Raw genomic sequence first — 26,572 nt, forward strand, 5'->3', positions numbered from 1 at the left:
GGTAATACACATGCAAAAAAAAAGAAAGAAAGAAAAAAAGGAAGAAAAAGTGATGACTGAAGAAAAGGAAAGTGTTGTGCACAGTGCGGATGAAAATGTCAAACTACTATACACATGCACACAGAAATGTAAAGCAGAGTGACACGGAAGAGGAGTGTTTTCAGAGCTAATGCAGTACATGGTCTATTAGTATGGCCAGTTACATTTGCTTTATAGCACAAAAAAAGCAAAACAAAACACTGGAGAAGACTATGAAATGAGTGTGAATCAAATTGTTTGCGCGTATGTGGCCATACCAGGAGAGCTGGCAGGATGAGAGTATAGCCCTTTGTGTTGGTGCCAAGGCCCTTCTCTGCCACAAGACAGCAAAATCTGCCTTTTGAATGGCATTAGAATATGCTGAATATGTAGAGCCCGCCTTGCCAGTGTCAGCTAGTGGATACGAAGATAAACGACTGCAATGCAACCCCCAGAAAGGCCAGCCACAGCATTCGCTTATGCCTGGGGTGCCCACCTCTCTTCCCCCCCTCCCCCCCGCACACCCCCTTCTTTTCTAGGCAACACAAAGTGACATCTGCAAATGCCTTTTCAATATTAATGCGGGCTTCCAGAAGGCGAATAATTAAATCTAAAAATTTGAATCGAGAAAGAGGCACGGGAAAGACATACCTTGGATTACCTACTCGCTCTTCCTCACCCCCCCCCCCTCCCTCGCCCTCTTTCTCATTCTGTTTCAATCCTTCCTCCACTCTGACAAACTGCACCGCCTGCTTTTTTCATGTTTGGATGCTGCCGAAGGGGGATTAATTTGTTGTTTGTTGCAGTCAATCAAATTTCCACAGACAGATTTAAGTTAATTGCATCCGTGAGTTGATCCCAGAAGGAGAGAGTGCTACAAGCGCAGATCAGCTTTTATTCTCCAAGTGATATCCTCATCAATGACACATGCACACACACATAAACAGGAGTCCATGTATTTCTTTTTTTTTTCTTTAACTTTTTCATGCGTTCCTAAGATTCTTTTTCTTAAGTGTTTTTGGCACACAGGCAAAGGACGATGAATCGATGCCCGCACAGTCTGTGATGATTCTATATCGGTATTAACATATATTTATACCGATGGTATCTGCTCACAATATACACTTGACATGTTCTTGCTGTTCTGCATGAGAATGTTTTTGCTTTTAATTGTGATTCAAGTTGCTTTACTCCACTACAAGTTTGAGCTAAAGCGCGCACACACTGAACAAGGCGCTGTGTGTGAAATGAAGACGAACTGCTTGCTTGATTTCCCACAAAGCACAGCAAAAGTTCAGAGCTAACAGTCTGCCTCTCAGCATTTCATTTGATGCTCAGTCCAAAATCGCTTATCTAGAAAATCTGAGCACGCGTAATGGCACACAGGGATAAGAGGGATTTATAATGCATAAGAAGGAGACACTCCTAATGGCTTCTTCTTTGGGGCAACATTGAGGATATGGAGGACAAAACAACAGGCTTCATTTTCTATCCTCTCTACTTCTTCCTTTTCTCGTAACAGAGAGAAAACACGACAATCATGGAGAAAGCTAGATATCCTATTCCCTACTCAGTGCGATGGTGGTTTTGTTTGTGCGTGTGTTTGTGTGTGTGTGTGTGTACATAACAGGCCTACGAAAAAAACAGCAAAAACAGCAAGACATTAAGAGATGAGGAAAACGAAAGTATGAGCAAATGATTCACTCTCACACAAGGGATATTTGAAAAACACACTGAGATACAACAGATACACACACTCACACCATATATACACACTCCTCTTTGCCTAATGGCTTTGACCAATACATAGAAAGGCGGCTGGATGCTGGACAGGGATGACTAGACACTGAGTGGCTAACAAATGTTAAATCATGCAGGCAGAGGCTCTTTCTCTCTCTCTTTCTCACACACAGACACACACATACACACATGCATCCATGCACAGTGGCGTGCTGAGCCTGACTCCGAGGCAGCTGGAGCCAGAGAGCTGAAGGTTGTCAGGAGACATGGCGAAGCATGTGTGTGTTTCTCACACAAAAGAGCCCCCTAATTGTTTGGGATTCATTAATGCAGCAGCTTTTCAATTGCAACCCAAGCTGTCAGGAAAAAAAAAAGAGAAATCCATGTAACTGGAAGAGAGGTGTATTCACACCGGCTGCAAAATAACTGTGTAATTAACACTGGAAAAAACTCATTTTTCATGGTAAAGAAATGAGGAAGATTCTGAATGCTATCGAGACATGAAGGCGGCCATATTTCGGGGCATCTTGTTATGGTTATGTGAAAACTGTTTGCACCGTGTGTTGGTATTTTTCCTCCTCTGTACGCACGGTTTCAGAGACAGAAGATTGACACAACTGTTTCTTACCAGAGGCACTGAGGGTGGATCCCAGTGCTGAGGGGCTCGGGGCCAGGCTGCTCTTAGAGTGCGGAGCAGGTGATGACGAAGAGGAAGAAGAAGAGGATGAGGAAGAGGCCGCAGGGGAGGAGGTGCGAGCAGCAGACAGGGTGGGCGCAGGGGAGACCAGCCGCTCTCCAGACTCCATATCTGTCAAACACAATCCAATCAGCAGGGTTACAATAGGAAAGAACACCCACCCGTACACTGACAAACACACACTTAAATGCGTACACACAACTGCATACTGTGCCCCCCTCCAACACACACATTCGAGCACGTCCATGCACAAGCAACCACACACACACACACACCTCCTGACACTTTTCCTTTCACATCTCACTTCCCCTGAACAATATTTCCATTTAGCCATGCTCACTGGCTCCCAGCCTCTATTGATTCAATATGGGGTAGGACGGAGGATGACATGTTTAAGGACTCTGATAAGGGACAACAAAGCAGGTTTCACATTTTGATGCAGGACCATGCCCCTGCTGAGAATCTGTTCCACAGCGGGACGGCCACTTTTTACAAGAAACTTGCTCTGGTGAGTTTGAAGTGGGACAGTTGAAATGACAAAGGTTAGGCAAAATGTCAAACACAACATAGACGAATAACATGTTTGTCACTTTTCCTGTCACTCGCGGGGACTCAGAAGCGTGTGCAAACTCACACATGTCTGTACCTGCGTTTTACAAACAGGATCCCTTTACACATCCCTGATAAAAATTTTTTTAAAAAGTCATTCAAATTAAAAGAGCTCTTTGAGGCCTTTAAAGACAGCATTACTCTCTGCCTCCTTTCACTTGGAACCAGAACTAAATGGATAGGCTTTTAGATGATTGGTGCATTAACCAACACGGTAGCTTTTTTCCATTATCGGTTTCACAGAGTTACCATGCCAGCCATTATCAACCAACCAACAACACAAACCCTCACAAGAAACATTTGGCCATTCTGCAGCCAAATATTTTACTTACATTATTCAGCTCTAATCCCCTTTTGCTTACAACTGAGAACACAATGTGGCTATGCCCACACAACCGCTGACTTGTGGAGGCAAACAAATATAAAACACACACATTGACACACACACACACACACGTTCACACATTACAGCCCCCACTGCAGACAGACACACACATACACAAAAATCACCTCCCCTGTCTATCACATCAACCTGACTCTTTTTCTCTCTTCTCTTTTTCCATATCCCTCTGCCTGACACTAATCCAGGACTGAAAATCCCCTTCAAAAGCACAGTTTGCAGATTGTGTTTTACAGGCAGGCTTTGTTATTGTGTCATTACACATAAACAGTCTCTGCCTCCATCTCTCTTTCCCTCTCTCTTTCGCCTTCTCTCTCGCTCCTGCCACCCCTCCGCCACCCTCCCTCCCTCCCTCTCTCCTCTGCAGTGGGAGCAGAGCCACTGATTAAATCTCTGAGACAAAAGCTGCTATCCTCTGAATATCAAGTATCAGCCTTTCGCCAGGAGCAACACTGACAAGAGAGAGAGAGAGAGAGAGAGACGCGGATGACAAGAAAACCTGCTGCAGTCCACGGGGAGGAGGCTGGTGTGCCATCGGACTTGGGCAGCCATCCCCGCCACTGCTGCAGTGAAAAAGAGGTTGGCTGTGCAAATAAGAGCAAGGTCAAAGGTCCTTCGAATTGTATCTCACGCGAGGTGACAGGATGTGGGTTAAAGAGACAAATTATCAACCTAAACGGGCAGTGAATGAATGTTACATGTTAGTTACAAGAATACATTTCCAGCTGAGTGAAGATGGGGAGTTTATCCTAATTTCAAACCCACCCCACCCGCACCAAAAGAAACTGTTACCTCTGTGCCACACTTTGTTGCATGAATGGCTGTCACACTCTATGCTCCTTCACTCTGGCTGTCACCTTTTAAATGTCAGGTCAGGGTGTAAAGAAAAAAAATGGAAAAAGGATTCTTTCACAAGATTTAAAGAAAAAGTGACTTTTCTGTATTTGCGTCTGGCCAAAAAAAAAAAAAAAAAAGCAAGTATCATCAAAAGTGTTGTGAAAATGGAGAGGAGCTGTGGCCCTTCATAATTATCATAATGCACATGAAAACAAAAGGCTTGTGTCTCGGAGGACGATCAGGCTTACGTGGTGTCAGCTGGTAAGTGAAGCGGATCATTTCCCTACCTTTTCACAGTAAGGGAGAAACATAGACAGAGGGAGGGAAAGAGAGTTTGAGAGATTGAGAAGGAAAAAGGAATAAGCAAGACAATATACTCTGATTTTGTTGTGGGGTGTAGAGGGGGTATGGGGGGAGGTGGGAAAGGCAGAAGAAAGGGAAAGAGTGGAGAAGATGAAGGACAGCCTGTAAACCATTTCTGTCGTTTCTCAATATCTGCACTTAATGCCTCGCCTTGTCAAAACGTGATGATGTGAACAGAATTGATTTCCCCCCCTAACAAACAACAAAAAAGCAATCCCTTCTTTGCAGAGGTGTAAAGCAGAGCTACCCTCCCCCTCATCTTCTCTCATCTCTCACAATCTCTCAAAGGGCCTCTTCCTGGGATGAGAGACGGAACGAGAGAGAGAGAAAGGACAGCGGGGGGAAAGAAACGACTGAGGGGCGAGTCCATCTTCCTCTGACAACTACAAACTGATCACTTAGAGCAATTAAATCTAATAACAATAATAAGATTGGGCTCAGCAATGTACCACCAAATGCACAGCAACAACAATGATTGCAACAATAATGGAGCGCCAAGGTATTTAAGGATCCAATCCTGACTTAATTATGAGAAATTAAAATGGATTTAGCATCAGAATTAGCTTGATTTTATAGGTAATTAACGGCACACCACAGTGGCGGTATAAGGCAAGCGTTATAATCTCCGTGAACGGCTAAATCAATTTGACTTGAACAACACCAACCAATCAACAGAGAACGCCGCAACCAGAAACAGCAGGTCTCGCAGATGCAAGGAGAGGGAGAATTTATGCTAATAGCTGAACTATGATTTATAAGATGTGTTCCAGCACCGGATTCGCAGTCACGTCCACAAATACAACACAGCACCCAGCTGTCAACGCATGCGGCTAATAGTGGTTAGACGCAGCGGCCCTTCAGGAGATAGTGTAGCTATAAACAGCTCTGCAGTTTTATGATTGCACTTGGCCTTCATATAGGAGCCTTCACACGTCAGTGTGATCTGAAAGGAGGGCGGAATAGCATAAAGGAGAGATAGTGTGAGTGCATTTGGTGGCCCGTGCTGCTCGGTATCGCGGCCTTACATCATGCATTTGTTTTGTGGTGTTGTGTGTCTGTGCTGCGTGTATGTAGCGGTGCTCTGTTACACATGCGGCGGTTTAACAAAAGACTCCCAATGCATGTGCCTATGGAAGTGTTTGTGGGCACGTATGTGTGTGAGTGTGTGTGTGTGTCGCATCTTCAAACTATTCAACCTCCTGTGTATGTGTGTCTCCTGCCCCTTTTCTCCTCACCCCTTCAATGCACACACAAAACACACACATACGCATACACACAGTAACAGATGGCTGATACTAACTGAGATAATCCGCCAACAGAGTCATCAGCATGGATCAGTGGTAATCAGAGTGTGGACACAATGTCTCTTCTCCAGCCGTAATGGAAGGAGCGCCTGGCGCAAGAGAAGGGAAATGCATTATTCCCCATGATGCCCTGACCTCATTCAAAGACACACACAGCGGCTCCCAGCTCCCTTTCTTTTTTCTCCTCACCATAGACAACAAAGAGTATATCATCGCTGCTTCTACAACATTCACTCTCCCCTCCAGATCTCTCGCTCCCTACCTTTTATTGTGATGTGCAACTGTGTCTAAAGCAGACCTCTGTGTTCAGTCAGCCAAAAAAAAGAAAGAAAAAATGTCAACATAGCAAGTGTGTCATGATGAAGGTTGTTGGTAACAAAAAGGATTGGAGTGAGTAATCATCAGTTTTACAGTGTTATTTTTTCCTATTATTGCTCAAAACAACCATACTGACTTATCGCATAGCCAGTCAAAGTCTTTCTGAGAATTAATAATGCTTGTTATAAGTCTAATATCCAGACACGTTGGTTATCAGGTAGGGGGAAAACGGCCAGTAAGTAAGTGGTGAATCACTCACTCCAAAAGGCATAGCACACACAAAGCAGTACTTTCTGTTGCGCTAGTGTTCGCCAAAGTGAGATCATTGACACTGTCTGAATCAGCAACAAGATCTCTTATTTCTGATCTTGTGAAGCTGCTGTTCAGCCTCACTGCTTGAACTTCCCATCTGTCCGTGTGTTCCTATAGGTTCGTGTGGGTGTATGTTTTTGTAGGCACGACATGTTCGTATGGATGTGGATGCCTGCGCTTTGCATGCTTGTTGGCAATGAATGCTGACCGAATGCACGCACAAGCTTGCTTGACCCCATTTCTCCTCCCTTTGCTCAGCCCCACCACCACCCCTCCCCTTCCTTCTCCGCATACATACCATCAGCCAGGAAATGACATAATCAGGGATCTTGGCAAAAAAAAAAAAAGTGACAACCTTTGTCCCATGTCAAACATCAACTCACAGAACATTTAAAGAGACAGTGTGTACTCTGTTACATCATGGTTTAGCACTGATTGTGTGGCTTTATTAATCAGCTAATTGTTATAGCTCCATTTTACTTGGAGTGTTTTATCACTGAGACACTCCATTACACACACTTTTTTTCTTTTTTAATTAATGAAGTACAAAAAGTAAAGAATACTGAATAACTGAATAATCATATTAAACTGGTTTTGCACAAAAACTGCATAACTGCATGGTGAACTCACAGAGCATTGTGCCAATGCCTGAAAGGGAGTACAAAGAGACAGCATGCCCCAGTGTGGCCTGTCTAGGTGACAACAACTAGAGTGACTCAGACCCCTCCCTCGGCACCACTCCTGCCCAGTGACAGATGGCAGAGCGGGGCATGTAGGGGATGGGCACCATCTCTCACCCTTCCTCAGCTAGCCTTGGCAGTGGTGCTGGCCACAGGTCTTATTACAGCCACACCACTGCCTGCCTGCTTTCATGTAACACTGAAGCTTACCACGCTAGAGCTGCTTACTGCCTGCCAGGTAAAAAAGGTAATGATATGGTCCTGTGTGTAACAAATGGTAGAGTGTGGCGTGTGACAGAAGAGTTTCCAGACTTAGTATTTACCGGGCCCTGGTGTAACCTCTACACATACGCGCATCCATGCAGTGGTAAGAGGCTTTAGATAAAATATAAAACCAAATGGCGTGCCACACGCATTCTGTATATTTTTGAAATGACAAGAAATCAGCTCTTGCCAAATGGCTTTATTTGCCTTTTCAAGCATAGTGTAGATGCCAAAGGCTGGAATCAACACCCCTACTCACCATCCGTCTCTGCTGGGTTCCCAGTGACAATAATGTGATTTTGGGACATGGTGATGACTCGGTGGAGAGGAATAGGATAGGCTTGTCACTTGTGTTTGATGTCAAACCTATGTGTGACAGAATAGTGTTACTCAGCTCAACCAGACATAGCACTACTCCCATTTCCTGGCCATAAATAGAAGAGAAAGAGATGATAGTGAGTGTGTCTATGTGCAAGTGTTGCAAAAAAAGAGGATAATCTGTGTGTATCTGTGTGCACACAAGCACACCCTTATGCACCATTCTAAGTATCATAAAGTAAGCTCAATAAGAAAATTCCCATCTCTTATGCTCATTCGCATCTGCATCCACCCAAAGCTAATTATTCTCCCCATGGTAACCTAGCAGGGTCTTCACATCAAAAAACCAGAAGTGTGTATCAGGCAATCATCCCTGATGAATCTGCCCTTCTCCCTCTGCTAGCCACTCACACTCATCTGCCAGTCTCAATGCTCATTACTGTTTTTCTGTAGACTGAACCAGATCTGCTCGCCACTGGCTGCATGTGTCTACAAGAATCTATAATGACTTCAGAGGACTTTGGAAGCACAGAATAACAAAAAAATGCAACGCACATGCACAAACAGACACCCAACAGATGCAGCAGAGGCAAAGTGAGTAGTGAGCCAATGCCTTTTAAGGTTAATTATGATTTAAAACACTTTTTTAAATTACATTTGTGCTAGTTCACCTTTCACTACAGAGCTTTGTATGTAACTCAGTGCACAGCCAAACTGATGATGTGCAAAAAAAATGTACCTCGAGGCCTAAAACATTGAGCTCAGATTCTAGAATAACAATTCACTTCACAAAATACATCCTGCATATCAAATCCAGCAGATGCAATTCTCCGGTATTTAAAGAGACCTTTGCAGACGTTTGCACAATTCTGAAGTCGCAAATCATCTCAAAATCTAATAATCATATCTAATTTTTCTCACGAAATTTCCAAAGAGAGCAGTGCAAAAATACTATAATTGCTGTAAATATTAACTTTGATTGTAGTTAATGCCGTTAAATCCTGTGTTTTGAATGCAGAGAAAAAAAATCTACGGCAAAATTGATCCAAAACAGAAGAGCCACAGCAAACCGACGCTGAGTAGCAAAGTATTTAAGCAGAGATTCACCATTTATTGGGCCAGTAAGTGGAATTAGCTCAACTGTATTGCATTCTCCGATGATCTGATTGGTCAACATCCTGAAAAGATGTTTCTACCACAAAACGAAATGGTATGTATACATAATGGACTTTAATTTTATCTGACCTACTTCGTAATCCTAATGCTGCATCCAATAATCTGTCAGTGAAGCGATTGGTGGGTTCCCTGTTTTTACACTTACATGTACTTGTATGAACAGGTCAGGTTTGCAGGAGGATCTCTTCTTCAAACTTAGCATGATCCCAGCTCAATCCACACTTTTCAAGGTACAAGAAACAGCTGAACACAGTCTCACAGTGACCCACCCCCCTTAGTTTTTTGGGGGGGTTTTTGTTTTCCAGATTTATTTACAAACCTAAAGACACTTTACATGATAGAAGTGGGAGATATTGCAGTTCATTTTCACCTGGACTGAGACGTCTAGCCTCCATTCAATGCTTTAATATTAATTATTATGAACAGAAAGGTCACAAAAACGACTGCAAATGCTGTCAATTAAAACTTCTAGAACGAAAATCAGAATCAACCCAGGAAATTGCAAAGGCTGTAAAATCTAACATCCAGTCATTTTTCTTTAATCTTAACAGACACTGTGTCAATAGTGCAATGTGTAATCTCCCTCAGACTAAGTTGAACAGTGCAAGCTTTGATTCTCTGTTTTGTAATGATGGCATTCCTCAATAACATGTGATGTAATGGCTTAACTGAATACAAAATGTAATAGATGAGATTGCACGTATTTTAAAAGTGTACTATTTCACTGATTTGTTGCATGTTGTTGAGCTCATGTTATGTATGACACCAGTGATGTGAAATGACACACAATCTATGCCATAAAACAAGGTTTACCCACATTGACTACTATTTAACTGACAAAATCTTAATAAGACAAACGTACATATTTAAATGAATGCAGGAAATAATTTTAACTACCAGGAAATAACATCAGTTATTAGAGAATAGCAAGCAAAAAAGGAGCGCGTGAGAGAGAGAAGAAGATGGGGGGAGGAGAGAAAATGAGCGCAGTACTCCAGATATGCATAATGCAAATGACATGCATGTCAAATAGCAAAACAAACTGACAGTGACAGAACAATGGAATAGCCAGAGAGCGGCCAGTCGTGCTAGAGCAATTGTTTGAGGCCCTCCTGTCCATTTCCATGGGAAGAAAAACATTTAGAGTTCTGTTCGGCTGAAACTTTACTTGCAAGAGATAACTGATATCACTGTGCAAATGTGACAGAATTCGGATAAGTGGTGCGATGGCTGGAATAGCTTATCCAAGACTACCAGTCACTTTTTTTTTTGTTTAATGCTGCTACTGCAGCACATAATGTGTTATTTGACAGAAATGAAAAGACATGTATAGTCACAAACCCTAATTTTTCACTCTTCCTCTCAACCACACAAAGCTGCTGCAGTCTTCAGTTTCCTTCCTTTGCTGATTGCAGGGCTCAGAAAATAAGTGTCCATGAAAAGAATAAATTAATTTGGTTTAAATGACCGTTATGGCCAGTAAAAACTAAAAAACTCTTATGGGTGAACCATGCAGCCAGTGGCATCCCAGATCATAGATTTTCTATATAGTTAGCAGCTCACTTAGCAATTACTGCTTAATGAAATGACTGCTCACATCTCTGGCTTATCTCTTCTCCAAATCCCCACCTTAACACCTTTCTCCTGCCCAGTCCTTCTCCCCTTGTGCTCCACTGTTCACACTTCCTCTTATTTCTTGCTTTTATTAAAAACATTACCAACACCTGACAAATTGACTTCATTAACTGCTTTCTTCTCAACACAAACAGACAAATGCTAAAGTGCAAATGAGGTTCGAGGTGCTCTTAACAGAAGGGAGCAGAAAAGAAAGCATGTTTACAGGTATTTAGAGTGGCGAGCAATCCATGGTGTTGCATCTGTGTTTGAACACTGCAATCAGGTGAAGGTCTAAAAAGCCACAGAGTAGTCTTCAGAGCAACAATCTGGCAACCTACAGTAAGCTGTGATGGGAGAAAATCCACCAGCATTAAACTCAATATGTCAATCAGCTGTATTCCTCTGTTCAAATGTGTGCTTTACTTAATGTTAAACATGTGAAAATGACTGGCTGGAGGAGAATGGTGCTGTATTGACAGAGAGGGAGGCAAAGCAGCAGGCAGTCAGCCACTCTGTTCTGCTTCACTGCAACATGGGAGGGAGGCCAGCGTGGACACATACACACACGCACGCACGCGCACGCACGCACACACGCACAGATGTAAAAACACACATACAGGCATGTACACAGGAGCAAGCACACGCTCGCACAAATGAACACACACTTACACTCTTCCTCTCTCGCTCAGTCTCTCTCTCGCTCTCTAACAAACACATGCACACACTCGCACACAGTGCAGCAGGTGAGGTGCCAGCACATCACAGCGCTGCCATTTTTCAGTGTCTTGCTCAGGGAGAAGCGCTCTGACATTTTATGAAGCACTCTGCAGAAATCAGCAGCTTGTAATGGCGGCTGGACTGTCACTCCTTTCCACTCTTCACACTCCCTCTATCTCCTTTCCTCACACTGCTTTTAAGATATTATCTCCACTGATTAGCATAATCTAATCAATTTTACAAAATTGGCTTTTAATTACAAAGAAAAATCTTTCTTCTCACAGTTACTGGTTAAGCCTTTGTTTTTGCAAAAAAAAAAAAAGAAAGAAAAAAACTCAAACTGAGGCAAGAAGTAAAACCTCAGCGAAAGGTTAGAAAATGCTACCTATCACACTTGAGTGGGAGAAACAGACTAAGACTGATGTGTTAAGGGTATAAGTGGCAGAAATATCACCGGCTCATCTTCAATATGTTAGACAGCATGACAATATGAAATTAATACATTATGATTCAACAACCTAGTAAATGTCCCTGGTTGTACATGTAATGGTAAACAATTCTTTTAGATATGTGCATTTTAAAGCAGCTGTTTACTCGCTTCTTGTTTTTCTCTCTCTTTTTGACCCTTGGAATCATGGCTGCTAATATGACTGTACGTGCTTACTGGAAAGGCCAAGTGATTAGAAACTCAGCTGTTAAATATGTCCTCTGCATAAAAGAAGGGATCTATAACTATGATTAACTCTCTGGCATGTTGTTGTGCCTGACAAGCTCTCTGTTGAGCAATGATTAACAGCTTGTGACTCTACAAACTGCCGCTTGCACATTACCACAATGTTTACATTAGCCAGACCCTCATTGAAGCCATTATTGCTGTTGCTAAGCTAGCACTCATCATTGGAAGCTGAGCAGCGGGCAGCCTGTGGCCCAACAATTTACAATGATGACAAAGGTTGGCAAGTGTGGCCTAAAGTTTACCTCTGAAGTTTCACTCAGGGCCAGTTTAACTCAGAACTGTATGCCCACAGGAAAAAAAAATGTGATTCAACTTGAAATATGTGGGAAGTGTCAAGGCCAAATCTCTCAGTGTAGGCTACGCTATAAACCTTAAACTAAGCCGATTTCATTAATGTGACATTAGCATTTGTAATGAGAAAAGGGGGGAAAAACCCTTGGGACATCTTTGTGCTGTTACCACACACACATGAATGTGCATGCCCACGTACAGGCACACACACACACACACACACACACGTGCAAACACAAACACACGCAAACACATAAGCTGCGATATCAGCCACTAATTTACATCCATATTACACAAGAATCACAAAATGCAGCCAAAGCACAGAGGGGAGAAAATGTTTGTATGTGCGTAGGTTTTCTAATGAACACCACAGATTAGTTGCTGTAAACTAACTGTGACAGTTAGTTCAACCTTTCCTGATGAGCTGGGCAAATAGTTCCAGACAAATAAAGCCTGGCATTCATTCCCGCTTTATCCTGCTCCAGACGGAAAGGAAGGAAGGAAGACTGTATCAAGAGCAAATCTTCAACAATCCCATCACTTTATTTATAACTTGCCAACGCACAACTCGGAGCTCATGTGATGCGTGACAACACTCCTTGTTTTTTTCTTTGACAAACCAAGCAATACATTAAGCTGACTTGTTTTCTATGTCCCTTTTAAGACTTCACAGATGTCCTGGCAAGCTTGTGCGTGTTGATTTGCTGGGCGAGTGACTGTAAGGTTTTTGTTTATTCAATATTGAGCTACATGTTTTCAGCGTAACTTTAGGGACCAACGGCCCTGTGCAATTAATGACTGGGTGAGCTGGTTAAAAATCATTTTAAAAAAGCTTGTCGAATCACAATGACATGACACACAATAATATTATTAATAGAAGAATATGCAACTTTGTATTTGTAGAAGTCTTGAGCCACCCCTCGTTTCTTTACATTTTGTTAGAAAAAATAGAAAGTAGATGCAGTGATTTATAAGCATGTGCAAACATAAATATAATTACAGCACAAAGGAAAAAAACAAAAAAGGTGTCGTACAACTGTAACAACCTTGAAAGTCAATATCTAGTTTAACACAGCCTGAACTCTCATAGAAAAGTCCTCTAGTTTCTTTAAGTAGTCTTCAGGAATAGTTCCCCAGGCTTCTCGAAGGATATTCAAAGCTCTTATTTGTATGTTGGCTGAGTTTGTTCTGTTCTTTGTCGAGATGATCCCCCACTCTTTCAATAATGGTGAGGTCTGGACTCTGGGAAGGTCGATCCATGACTGAAAGTGTTCCCTTGTGTGTCTGTTTCTATCCAGGTATGCTTTTCTGCATCAGCAGTGTGTTTAAGATCACTGGCAAGATGTTGCCAATCAGATGCTTTCCAGATTGGTAGTGGATGCTTGATCAAAATCTGACAGCACTTTTCTGTGTTCATAATTCCATCAACTTTGTCAAGATCTCCAACATCACTGACTGTAATGCAGCCCCAAACCATGACAGAGCGTCTGCCTGTTTTACACATGGCCACAGACATTCACTGTGGTACCTTTCTCCTGACCTTCTTTGTGGAAACTGAAACAATTTCAAACAGAAGTTTAAAATTCGGATTCCCTCCATGAGACCTGTTGTCAGTGATTTTCAGTCCAGTTCTTGTTTAATTTGGCATAGCTCAGTCTTTTCTCATGTGCTGTAGATAGTCTTTAGGCCTGTCAGCCCGTCTTTTGTCCTCCACTTGTTTCGTTTTTTTAAAAGACGCACTGCACATCATGCTGAAGTATGACATGTTTTCAGTTGTTTAAGAATCACCTTTTTGATGCACTAGTAGTTTATGGCTCTCAAACTATTCTTTGGCATTTTTCATAGATTCAACTAAAGAAATGGGAACAAATTATGAGGGCTGCTAGTAAGAAAGTGCCTAAATCTCAATTTAAAAATTGGATCTTTGGTAAACACTTGGTTACCCCTTGTGTGATTCCATTTTTATGCTTGAATGATCCATAGGTCAGTGTTACGTGGCTCAATAAACAAACAAACAAACAAACACATTTTTTAATCTACTTATTCCTTATCTTTTCACTGTTTATATGAGTGATGGATCAAACATTGTGATGTGAGACAACGCTGAAATGGTTTGGCTCTGATGTGCTGTAAAATATAAATATATGGATAAGTACAAAGATATGAATATCTTGCTAAATTTCTGTTTTAGAAGAAAGAAGAATGTAATTTTCACCTTCAAAAAAGTGAAAATTACAAATTATACAACATGGGATATCTGTGGAGATAAAAAAAAAAAAAAACCTTGGTGGTGCTAACACATTATTACACGAGTGTTAACGATGATATGAAAAGATGTTATAAGAGAACAAAAAAAACCCATTACTATACTGTAACAACAACACGCTATGTGATTAGGCGAGGTCATGATAACATAAACAGCGATCTAAATATATTTTAATGAGGACCAGGCAGCAAATAGTCACTATGCTTACTGCTGGCTGTGGTGTCATAAAGACTTGTAATGTTGTCTGCTGCCCCCAATAATGAGAGCGGTTTGTAAAGACAAGAGGTTTTTTTTTTAGACTATAACGCCCAAACATATTGGAGGGGGGTTAGATGGAACAAAGGACCCGAGCCAGGATTAAATCAGAGAAGTTGTGCACACTTGGAACGCATCTAGGCCATAAACGGGCATCAAGACTAACCAAATGCTGTTTATTTTCACACGTGCCTGTAATTGCAACAATAAGACATGTTGGTGAAAAAAGTATGTGTTTTCTGTTTTTATGACTGTTGAGAAAAATAATTCAAGTTGCTATGTAACTTGCCAAAATGCACGCAGCTGGCAAGCATGTGACCAACGAAAAACAATTTTCACTTGTTCCAAATTCAAAATAAAAGATATCGTCCTTTTTCTTTTCTTTCTTTTAACCACATCAAAAAAAAACAAAGAAACTTAGTCTGACCTTCAAGAAACTGTAAAAGGTACATGTTCAACAAAAGATAGCAAGAAACTGACACGAAAACAAGACCATACTATTATAAGACCTCTTTGTTTCTGCATCTGAGCTGGCTTAAAATGAGACAACTCAAGGAAATTCACAGTTCAGTGAGCTGAGATTAAGACCAGAACTGTACAACACTGTGGTCACCACAGTTTGCCTCGAGGCATGCATAATGTTACTCTGACATGGTTTGTTCTGTCTTTCTGTGCTGTTATTGTGACATCTGATGCCATGCAGTTTGGAATAAATGGTCATGGCAAAAAAGAAAAAAGAATCAAGGCATGACATTTGACAAGTGCTATCATCCAATCCTTGTGTTCTTGTAAATGTGACCCTGCCTATACCCTTCCAGTGTTATCAAATGGCAAAATTGGGACATCATGTGCCAAAAACCTCTAATTTTTCTACACCCAAGCAAAATTTGTACTAAATTTCATTAAACATTTCACATGAATTAGGGGAAAAAGCACTTTCCTTTCAGTGCAGTTCAAAGTGTGATAAAACATGACACTTATATAACAAAAGCAGTATCATAATGGGAAACAGCTTCATTTTTCCAGTATCACCTTTCTGTGGCTCTATCCAGGACATTTTCCTCCCTCCTGGGGGCAAATGTTGAAGACCCTTTTAAAAGTCCAGCTGTGCCTTAAAAGAGTTAGTCACACCAGCAATGGGGTGCTTTGAAATGGTGTGCAGAATATCCACCAAGTAGTGCTCCTTTTTTCCCCCCCTTGACATGGCCCTATTTCCTGTATCACCACACTTCCCCTGTGTGATTTCATATAAAAAGCCAAAATATTTGAGTCTCCATTGTCGACTGTGTCAAACCCAGCTTTGACATTACTGCGCTGCAATTGCACTCCCCCAGGTGGATCTACACATGACATACGCACACACACTCATATGCACTTGCACATACTCACACTGACACTCGCAGTTACCTGTGTTCAACTGTCTTTTCATGTGAAACTAGACCCATAACTCCACCCTCTGGATCCTAACGCTTCCTTTTAGTTGAGCCAATCGCAAAGCTTGCCATCAGCCCCCGTCTTGTTACCTGATATTATTTCAGGAGGAGTTAAGGAGAGCAAAGAATAGTGTTGGCTCTACATGAATGTCTGCTTGTTTTTTTTGTGCGCGTGTGTGTGTGTGTGTATCTGTGCTTGTGTCATGACGAGTAGATTCCTTGTGTAGCGAGGCTGAAACCGAAGCTGCCTGGGCCTGTTGTTGATAGCTGTGTCTCACCCACTCAGTGCCCCAGAGGGAGTCAGGACCAAGACCACTGCTCAGGGTCTGTCTGTTCACACACATGAAACACGGGCTTAGATTACACAGAGCTCAAATATGACTCATCCCAAGGAGGGGGTGGAGGAAGGCCTTCTCTGTTGTTTTGCACAAAAAGCGTGCGCACACGCAGACACACACTGCCCGCAATGATAGCTACATCACAGGCTCAGGAAGAAAGGACCTTGTGGTTCCACACACCTGCCAAAGACAGATGTTAAGAATAAATCAGAGAGAAGCTCAGAGTGAAGAGAAACTCCACACAGCCGTAACTCCACTAACTCACTGCACACTACACTAACTGGAGAGCAAACAGCTGCACATGACAACACACACCAGTGATGAAAGTAACAATAGCATGCATGCACCTGACATGCATACAGAGAGAGGCTACAACAAGGGTGGGAGAAAGAGTGTATTCAAAGTTTCTGTCTCACGGGCTCCGCTGGTGTTTTTTAGCGCTACTTTGCCGCCGTGTAACCAGCTCCCGTCCTCTCTGGAACTGAGGGTGTTTAAGTGCAATTGTTCTGGAAGAAGTCAAAATCCTCCAACGACAGACAAACAAGTCACAACAAGGCTGAAAGCGGTGTGGGTGGTTTTGGAGAGGAAGCTCGTTTTTCCGCTGCTGACTAAGTGAATTTCATGATTTCTTCATGTAAATATAGCACCACTGGGTTATGAAGAATCAACACTTACAAAGCCTGCCCTTTAACTTGTTGCAACGCAGAATAATATGCTCAAAATCTATTTTAAGGGCACTGTGACCTCTAAAAGCACAATTTAAACACCTACACAATATCATCCTACATGCTGTCAGTCATTGTGGCATACTTCCTGGTTCCAGAAATGATGTGTCGTAAAAAGAAAACTTAGATGCATTCACAGACAAGACTGCGGCTTTTGTCTGTGCTGGCACCTATGTCTAGGAGCATCCGTGTTACTCTTTTTTTTATTATCAATTGACTAGCAAAGGCAGAGTGGCGTATGTAAGTGATGCGTACATGGCATGCATGGGTGTCATAAACAGACACCCTTTATGCTCTGTGGCCCAGAAATAGTGAGTTAACCAACGACAATTTGACTTTATCTCTCTGCGTGCTATCCTGAAATTCCAGCCTACTGGTAAACGCCAACTATGTGGCATCCTGTCACACTACAAAATGCATCTACGTGTACACGTGCGGTTGTTCGGACATGCGCCGACTCAGGAAAGAAGAAGCGAGTGTGCGTGCTTTGCTTTCTCAAGGGGGACTTTTAAATTACGTTTGTGCAGAACTGAAAAACCGATGCAAGGAGAGTTAAAATTCATTCACAAAGAGTATCACTGGAGGTATTTAAATATCCAGTTAAAAAAAAAAGTTTACTCCTGTCCACCATGCTTACAATTATTTGGCAGGATAAATCCCAACTCTGTCCCCTGCGATGCCGATGAGTCTAACATCCATGACTCAAGAGGTCAGGCGGCCCATGCAGGCTGAGAATTACGGGGTTAAGGGGATGAAACCAAGTGTGTAATGTGAGAAGACATGCCAACATGGCTTCTCAGGCAACAAACAGAAAGGCGACAAACATATCTCGGTGATTACGGGGAACGTGAGGTATGTTGGGAAGAAAGACTGTCACGTCATCCATGAGGGCAAGCTGGAAGAAGAATTGCAGTGGCTTTTTGAACTGGCTGAGTTTAGACATGTTAATCAGTAACAGCCTGTTGTACTTCAGACGGGAGGAGAGTGAGCACTGGGGTGTGTTTGCGTGTGTGTTTGTGTGTGTCTGGCACGTCCAACACCACTTGGATTTGAGCTGGGTTGAAGAAAGCGAAAGCTCCAGACCAAGAGATGATCCATCTGGACTGTTTCCTTACAAAACATATGGAAAAATGCAGAAGCTTTTTTTTTTTCCCTTTTTCCGCCCACAATAGCTATTAATATCGAGCACAGAGCATTTGCTCATGCCCCACTAAGGATTGGAATCCCTTCTGAAACACAGTCATCTTGGAGGATTAGAAAAAAGTGGCCAGGCATTTTCACACACTCACCACATGTATTCTCTGTGTGCAAATATTATAATATAGTCCCATAAACGCTTACAGTAAACTAATTGATAGAACTAAACATATTATTCTCCCAGACACACACACATACATACACATACACGAAACACACACACACACACACACACAAACACAGACAGGATTTAGGTAAACTGAAATGACGTAATCTGAACCCACAGACATGACATGACTTATTTTGCTCAAGTCATCTGAACAAAGATAGCTTTTCTTTTCCGCTTTGGAAATAATTCTCGCGTGCATCAGCAAGGACCCCTAAATAATCACACCAACTACCTGACAGCAATTGTCCACAGCAGCGCTGAAACCTGTGTTACAATGACAGCTCTGTAAATTGTTTTAATTATAGCCAACACAGATAACAGCCTGTGGAAACATCACCCTTTTCTTCAAGTCTTTTTGTGCAAGATGCAAACATACAGTATTCCCTGAAAATCGCAGCTTGTTATGTGTGTATGTGTGTGCACGTATATGCGTGTGTGTGTGCGCGCGCGCGCATGTGAATACAATATTCATTTTGCTGCAGGAGGACAATCTATGCATAACAATGAGAAGCGCTAATGAAATCAGCCATCAACCTGCGATACATACATATTAAAGCAGGACCTCAGAGTGTCATTCGCTTAGTGCATCATTTGTTCCCAGTCGTTTTTTTCTCTCTGCCACCTGACCTTTAGAGTATGTACCCCCCCCCCCACACCCCCTTCACTTCTCCACGCTAAAAATAGGAAGTGTACCTGCAGTACTGTGGCATTAAGCATACACATGTGTGTGTGCATGTCATTGCAGCACTGCACGAACATCATGACAATTCATTTAGAAATGTATACAGCACTGATTTTGGCACAAATGTTCGTTTTTAGGATTCATACACAGACAACTAGTGACTGTCTCCTCCAAGTTGAGAGATCTGACGATCACCTCTTAACGGATGATGTCAGCATTACAAATGTTAACCACTGTCAGAGCTGTACCTTTAGTATAATGTCATATCATCCCAACTGCCAGGCGATCATGCTCCTCCCTTCCCTCTAAGCGTGCTTCGTGGCTATGGTCCCTCTGTCTCTCCCTCTCTCTCCCTAACCCCCACCCCCACGCTGGCAGGGAAATGGATCCCTCCACCTGACAGTGGCCATTTTGAGGCTTCTCTCCTCTCCTCTCTACCCCTGCTTCCTGGTAAACAATGGGAGAGGGATAATTGATCAAACAGCCAGGGAACCCTCCGAGCAGGGGAAGGTCACCGCCCGCCAGCCTAGCTCACTGTGAAGGAGGAGGGGTGTGTGTGCGTGTGTGTGTGTGTGTGTGTGTGTGTGTTTGGTGTCAGTATGTGTATGAACATTTGTCTGTGTGTATATGTTTTGTGTGTATGATTGTATTGCATCTATGAATGTTTTGTTGTGTATGGCCAACTGTGCAAAAAGGACACAGAGTATTTAGTGTCTATGTACAGTGTGTGTGTGTGTGCGTGTGTGTGGGGTGGGGGGGTGAAGGGGGTCTTTCTGACGCTCTTGAGCTGCCATTTTTCTTCCCTGACAAAGACTCCATCTGCCACAGAGCCATTTGCTGCCTCCCGAGTCGGCAGAGCATTCTGCACGCCGCGTTCACCTTGATGTCACCTCTACACAGCTCACGCCTTGCTGACGCTGTAGACACACACACACACACACGCACGCACGTACACACACTTGAACACACAACAACACACATTACCTTTTCTCTCATCTAACCAAAGATATATATGCTTATTGTCTCTCACTCACAAACACACACTTTCAGTTTTTGTCATGCACATATTATCTTGGCACTCTCTCTTCACACACACACTCACACACACACACACACACACACACACACACACACACACACACGCGCACATATTGAATGTGTATGTGTCAAGACAGCGGCCCTCCCTTTTCCTCTGCATGGCTGATATCACTGTGCAACCATCAGCGCTGTGCATTGTGGGAGTGTCTGTTGGGGCAGAGAGACGCGACAGGGGCTGAGGGATTCACACGCCTCTGAAAGACAGCCAGAGGGAGAGAGAGAGAGAGGGAGGGAGACAGGAGGGGAGGGAGGCAGAGAAAAGAGAGAGAGATACGAAGGGGGCCGGTAACTGGAAATGAGAGATGGCATTTTAAAGAGGAAGCTGAATTTCACCTGCAATTACCGTAGCTCCGGGGCACATGGCTCGGTTAAGAGACATTTCATTCCAAAGCCACTGCATATAGCTGCCGCACTGAGCCCTGAGAGGCGCATAAAGAAGCAGGGAGAGAGAAAATAGAGCGGTGGAAAACTCTCCTCTGCCCTAGATGGCCCTCAGCAGATGCAGTGATGAAAGAGTGGAGGCAGTCAGGGATGTTAACTGGTAAATGAAACCTAGCAGAAAGAGGTAGCATAGAAAGGAAAACAAAACAGAACTAAAGTAAGGAAAAACAGACAGATAAAGAGACAGAGAAAAGAAAATGGGTATCACATTCAGCAGGCCTCAACTCAACCATCTGCACACCAGACCAGACGGTTGAACTGGGACTCAGAGCGCACACGCACACGCACACGCACGCACAAACACATGTACACCCACTGAACAAAGAGAAAATCAAATCCAATAATCATAGACACTCACTCTCTCACAGTTAACTACAGGGAAAGCTGGCTATGTTTAATGATTAATATCATTCTTAGTATTCATTCTACTCTTTCGATGAAACCTAAACCCTCTCCCTCTATCTCTTCCTCTTTCTTTCTCTCAGAACTCCAAATCAAGCCATAATGGTTTCCCTGAGGCTCAGTGTCCTGGCTAGTTTCACCAGGCTCACTGCTGTGTTTCATAGGAGAAGTGTGACTGCACAGAAACCGTAATGAGCTCTCACTGGGAGCTGGGGGCCTCCTGGCACAGCTAATGGCTTCTCCTGACTACAGCTGTATCCAGGTTACAACCTGGCCTGGCACAACAGGCCCTGGGATGCACAGGCCCAGTAGGGACAAACTATTCCCAGCCACAGGCACACAACGTAGGCAGAAAACGCATCCATAGCAGTGGACTGTGTTTAGTGTGTGGGTGTTTGAAGTAGAGAAGGAGGAAAGAAGACCTGGGGAAGAGAGTAAGGGGGCAGGAAGTAGGAGAGGATGTTGAGAGACAAGGGGTTGAGCAGAAACACAGACCAAGGAATACAGACAGTTGAAGACATGTGGTTTGGCCATAAATGCGGCAGATAGACCCAATAAACCTGAAAGCTTTCATAAGGGAAACAGCTGGTGTGTGTGTGTTTGTGTGTGTGTGTGTGTCTAAGACTGGCATGATATCAGATTTTCAACAAAATTATCATGTCCTATCTATCTATAAAGGTTAATATATGCTTGCATAATATAAACATTAGGTCACCATGTCATTTTTGAGTACAGATCTCACCAACACTCCTTTCACAACTACAATGTGCAGACATGTCTTCCTTATTGGGGACAGAAAGGCAAGTCCTCATTATGTAAATCATTAAATTTTAAAGTGATGACATGTTGTCCAGTTAAGGTTAGGTTAAAGTACAGGGGAGTAAGGCAAAGCTAAGCTTGGAATTACTCTCCAGGAAAAGAATGGAAGTCAATGCAAGGCACTGTGGATGTTTATGTGTGTATGTAAGAGAAAGAGATGAGGAAACTGTGTGTGTGTGTGTGTGTGTGTGTGTGTGTGTGTGTGTGTGTGTGTGTGTGTGTGTGTGTGTGTGTGTGTGTGTGTGTGTTTGACTTGGTGGGGGGTGTGGGGGGGTCTGCTTAATTATCTCCATAAGACAGTAACCCTGCATTTTCTAACAGCGCATGCATGCACAGACTAAGTACAGACAATAATGATGGCTTTTTATAATAACAACTCTGCTAATGATAACCAATTACTAATAGTCATATTAACCCATTTGGCTAAGCTTCCAAAATTAAAGCAAAACAAAACACAAAATCAGAACAATCAAGGACAAACAAACATCAAATTTAGAACATAATTGGCTTTAAAACCTTTAAATCTGGTGAACCATGTGACCCACAGAAAAAAAGACAACATCTGGGTTAGGCTGATGAAAGGGCCAAATGCTCTAAGATGACGTCGACAACTTTGCAAAAATGTCTTAGATACCATTTTCTACTCAGGGTGAGGGTAATGTGATTGGTAGGTTGGTAAGTAAGTGCAAGAGATGGCAAAGGATGGATCATCACTTGTTTTCAAACCTAACAGTGAAACAGGCATTAGAGCTGCGTCCAAGGAGCTCAAATTGCAATCCCGTTTGTATGCGGCTAAAAGGTTTGTGATGCATGGGGTTTAAAGGTCTACTCCTAATGTTTCATAAATTACTGGTATACAATTATGTTGCATTATGACACCCAGAACTCAGCATTGTATAGCCAACATCAAGCTCGTACTACAACAAATACAACACAGAGACATACACACACACTCCTGTTGTTGCCCTCTCTGGGAAAGCTCACAGCTTGGGTTCTTTAGCTCCTGTTTTGTCTGGCCTCCATTCAAAATGGCCCCCTCATGACCACGTACATTATGGTCCGGGCAGGCAGCCCCTGAGTGGACTGAGGCTCCCTGGGTGCAAGCAGTGATTCATGGCACAAGTGTCTGTAAAAGAGCAGCCTCACCCCACGCTGCAGCCCTTCATGGGGACAAGAAGAGCAGAGGCTGTTTGGCAGTGGGGGTGAATCAAAAGTCTGGCTACAGGACTGAGCCCTGTCGAGATCATGCGGGCCAAGAGAGGCAGAAGGGGAACAGCCAGTGTGTTTCCTCATGTGCGTGTGTGTATGTGTGTGTAGAAAGCATGAGTTTGAGTGAAAGCGACACAAAGACATGGATGGCTAAGCCCAAAGTAATGCTAGAGTGTGTCTGCTGAATCTACTCTGCTCCCTATCCCGAGGACAATCACACAGTAGCTTTTTAACAATCTTAGCTTCGAGGCAAGTACAAAGTACTAAATGTTTAGGAGTTATCTCTAACACTTCCCCAATCTAACAGAGCACCAGTTTAAAGGGCACTGGGAAAAAAGACACTGTGAGAAACAAAGAGGGCTCATGAATAAGAGCTGAAAAATGATAGTAGTTGCTAGGATTGATGAAACCCTATTCAGGTTTTGTGACAGGCAACGAGACACACAAATTCTTTCCCCTCAGGCTAGAAGGTGTAATTTCCCCTTCCACTGCCACAAGAGTCATGTAAAAAATTATCTATAGCTCAGTGACTGACTGCTTCGAAGTAATTCCAAGCAGTAATTTGTCCTTCTATCTATCTATCTATCTATCTATCTATCTATCTATCTATCTATCTATCTTTTCAGATCTATTCAGAGACACTCAGAATAGAAACACTGGCATGCTACTCTGTTGTAACACACGGTGGGATGCGGATGGAAATGCTGGCCCCACAGGACACACACACACACACACACACACACACACACACACACACACATAAAGAACGGACTGCTGTGGGGCTGACGCAAGACTATCTCTGTCTCACGTGTCTCTCCCCTACGGCCGCCCGCTGCTCCTGACCTTCGAGATGTTTTTCTCTCTCCTTCTCCCTCTCCCTTTATTCCTCTCTATTTCACACTCACATAACACACACACTAACTGACTCGCACACACACACACACACACACATGCCTCCTTTTTCTGCACAGCTCCCAGCCACTCAGTATTTTGTCATTAAAAAGCATTGCATTTCAAGCTTGGATCAAGCAGATGGGGCTGCGTAAGCATTGCTGCTCCTTCGCACAGCACCTTGGCTTAAGTACAGATAGTTTACATGCAGTACGGCACTCTCGCTTAAACACGCGCACACAAACAGACATGCGAGCGCACACATGCACACGCACAACCTTCCTGGAACCGGAGAATCAGCCCGTTTGTGGATGGCTGCTTCACTCGGGTACTGTGCATCTCACTTGTGTGATGCCTAGCTGATGTGGCTGAATACTTTAAGACATGCTCTAAAAAATAACAGCGCTACACAGCAGACGAGGGTATCGTCTCTTAGCAGAGAAAGCCTCATTCTTATCCTAACATATTTTGAAGTCCTTTCCGTAGACCAGTGGTTCGTGCCTTGCAGTGGCAAAACACTGACATAAATACTCACATAAAGTTCAATGGGTTCATAACACACACAATTACACACCCACATGCGTACGTGAATGTAATATAATTATATCTCTGTGCCATTAGACACATTTCTCTGTCTTTCTTTCATTTTCTCTCACCCTCAACATTTGCATATTCCTTTGGGTGTTTGAGTTGAGCAGCTCTTTCCTTTTTCCTTCTCTTGTCTTCCAAGCAACAAATGTCAGCTAATTACACCATAGCTGTTTGGATGAGCTCCATCTTTCCCCTGTGCTCTGCTGTGCTTGTTCTCTATGGGGCTGCAGGAAGAGTCAGGCAGCCAAGACACCAGTTAGGAGCAGCCAGCTGTGGGGGTTGAGCTAGAAGGCTACCCCCCCCCCCCCCCCCCCCCCACACACCCCACCACCACTACCCACCCCTAGAAATTGATTCCCCAAGAGAGGACTCATCAATACTTATCACAAATGATACAAGCAGCCCGCACCAACCTGCAGGGGATATAATGTATCATTCACAGCCAGAGATGAAGCAGTAATGGTTAGACCTGATAGAATCGGGTCTGCTAACGCACAAGGCTAAAAAGACAGTCACGGGCGAAACAAGTATTTCACTGAGCTCTGCATTCAGCAAAAACCTTCTTTTAAAAGATCCAATTTGATCTGGTGACACACTCACAGGCACAAGGCCATCAAGTCAGGCAGGAGAGAAAGTGCAAGTCATTGTCTGTGTGTGTGGAACAATAAACTGGCACACCACTTGGTGTGTGTGAAGTGAAGCCTTGAGGACGCAGCCGCGCCCCTGAGTACAGCTTGCTCTCACACACAGACACAGCGAGAAAACAGAGAGGGAAGAAAGAAAGGGTCTCAAAAAGGAGAAGATTAATGCTACACGCAGAAAGACACACAAACAACTAAACCCAATCCAAGATCCTAACCCAGAAGCACTGTCGGGCACAGTTAACACCCATTTACATTCAGTGTTGGGTCTGAAGAGATAGCAAACTCAAAGGATGTTTATTAGGCGCGTACGTTTCATACAAATATTCTGATTAGAATGGGAGAAATCTAATTAATTGCTTGATTCACTGAATGAACCCCGAATTTGTAATGTAATCATAACAACTGCTTTTCAAGGGGCTCTTGTTAAATTTAATTGGGGGAGAAGAAAAAAAACATCCTCTTTCACTGAATGAATGAAAATCAAATTAGGCCTGAAACTGGAGGAGTCTGCAAGTTTGTTCTGTTGCGCCATAAAAAAAAAAAAGAAATAATTTTTTAAAAACCACTGTAAAAGCAGAAGTGTGTGACAATGTATATTTTCAAAAGTCACGCATCAACTATTTTGTAACATGCATTTTGGGCATAGTGTGAGAGATTTTAGAGATGCACTTACTGTTACAGGTGTCTTCAGCTCTTTGACATCACTGCTGTAACACCTGGGGAAAAGCAGAAACAAGAGATCACTGTGGTTCGGGCCGAATACAACAATCTGACTCATAAGAAGAGCAGCATTCTCAAAACGGGCAATTTTGATATAGTACTATGAAGCTTTTTTCTCTTCTTCTTTCATTTCACGACCTGAAAGCTGGCGGAGGCCCTAAAAACTACTTGCACTTCAAAGTTACAGTTACACAGCTTAGTATTTGTGGTTTTCCAGACACATCAAAGGAAAAAAATACAGTGACGTCTGAAACACAGCTGTGGCTACACACACACACACACACACACACACACA

The 26,572-nt window shown here is 43.1% G+C and overlaps 1 protein-coding gene across 16 annotated transcripts in view; it reads right to left on the reverse strand.

The window, feature by feature from the left end:
• The window catches only part of baz2ba (bromodomain adjacent to zinc finger domain, 2Ba), a 67,843-nt gene that overhangs the window by 27,691 nt on the left and 13,580 nt on the right, over window positions 1-26,572 (reverse strand). For all 16 annotated transcript variants that reach the window (XM_042226079.1, XM_005935268.3, XM_005935262.3 and 13 more), the window contains exons 2-3: window positions 26,231-26,273; window positions 2,387-2,566 (exon numbers count right to left, since the gene is read on the reverse strand). In XM_042226079.1, the coding sequence (XP_042082013.1) occupies window positions 2,387-2,564 (178 nt within the window). In that variant the 5' untranslated portion in view covers window positions 2,565-2,566; window positions 26,231-26,273. The remainder of the gene's footprint in view (window positions 1-2,386; window positions 2,567-26,230; window positions 26,274-26,572) is intronic.

This window comes from Haplochromis burtoni, unplaced genomic scaffold (assembly GCF_018398535.1).
Source record: "Haplochromis burtoni strain Fernald_Lab_line unplaced genomic scaffold, NCSU_Asbu1 Contig_195, whole genome shotgun sequence".
NCBI classification, from domain to species: Eukaryota; Metazoa; Chordata; class Actinopteri; order Cichliformes; family Cichlidae; genus Haplochromis; species Haplochromis burtoni.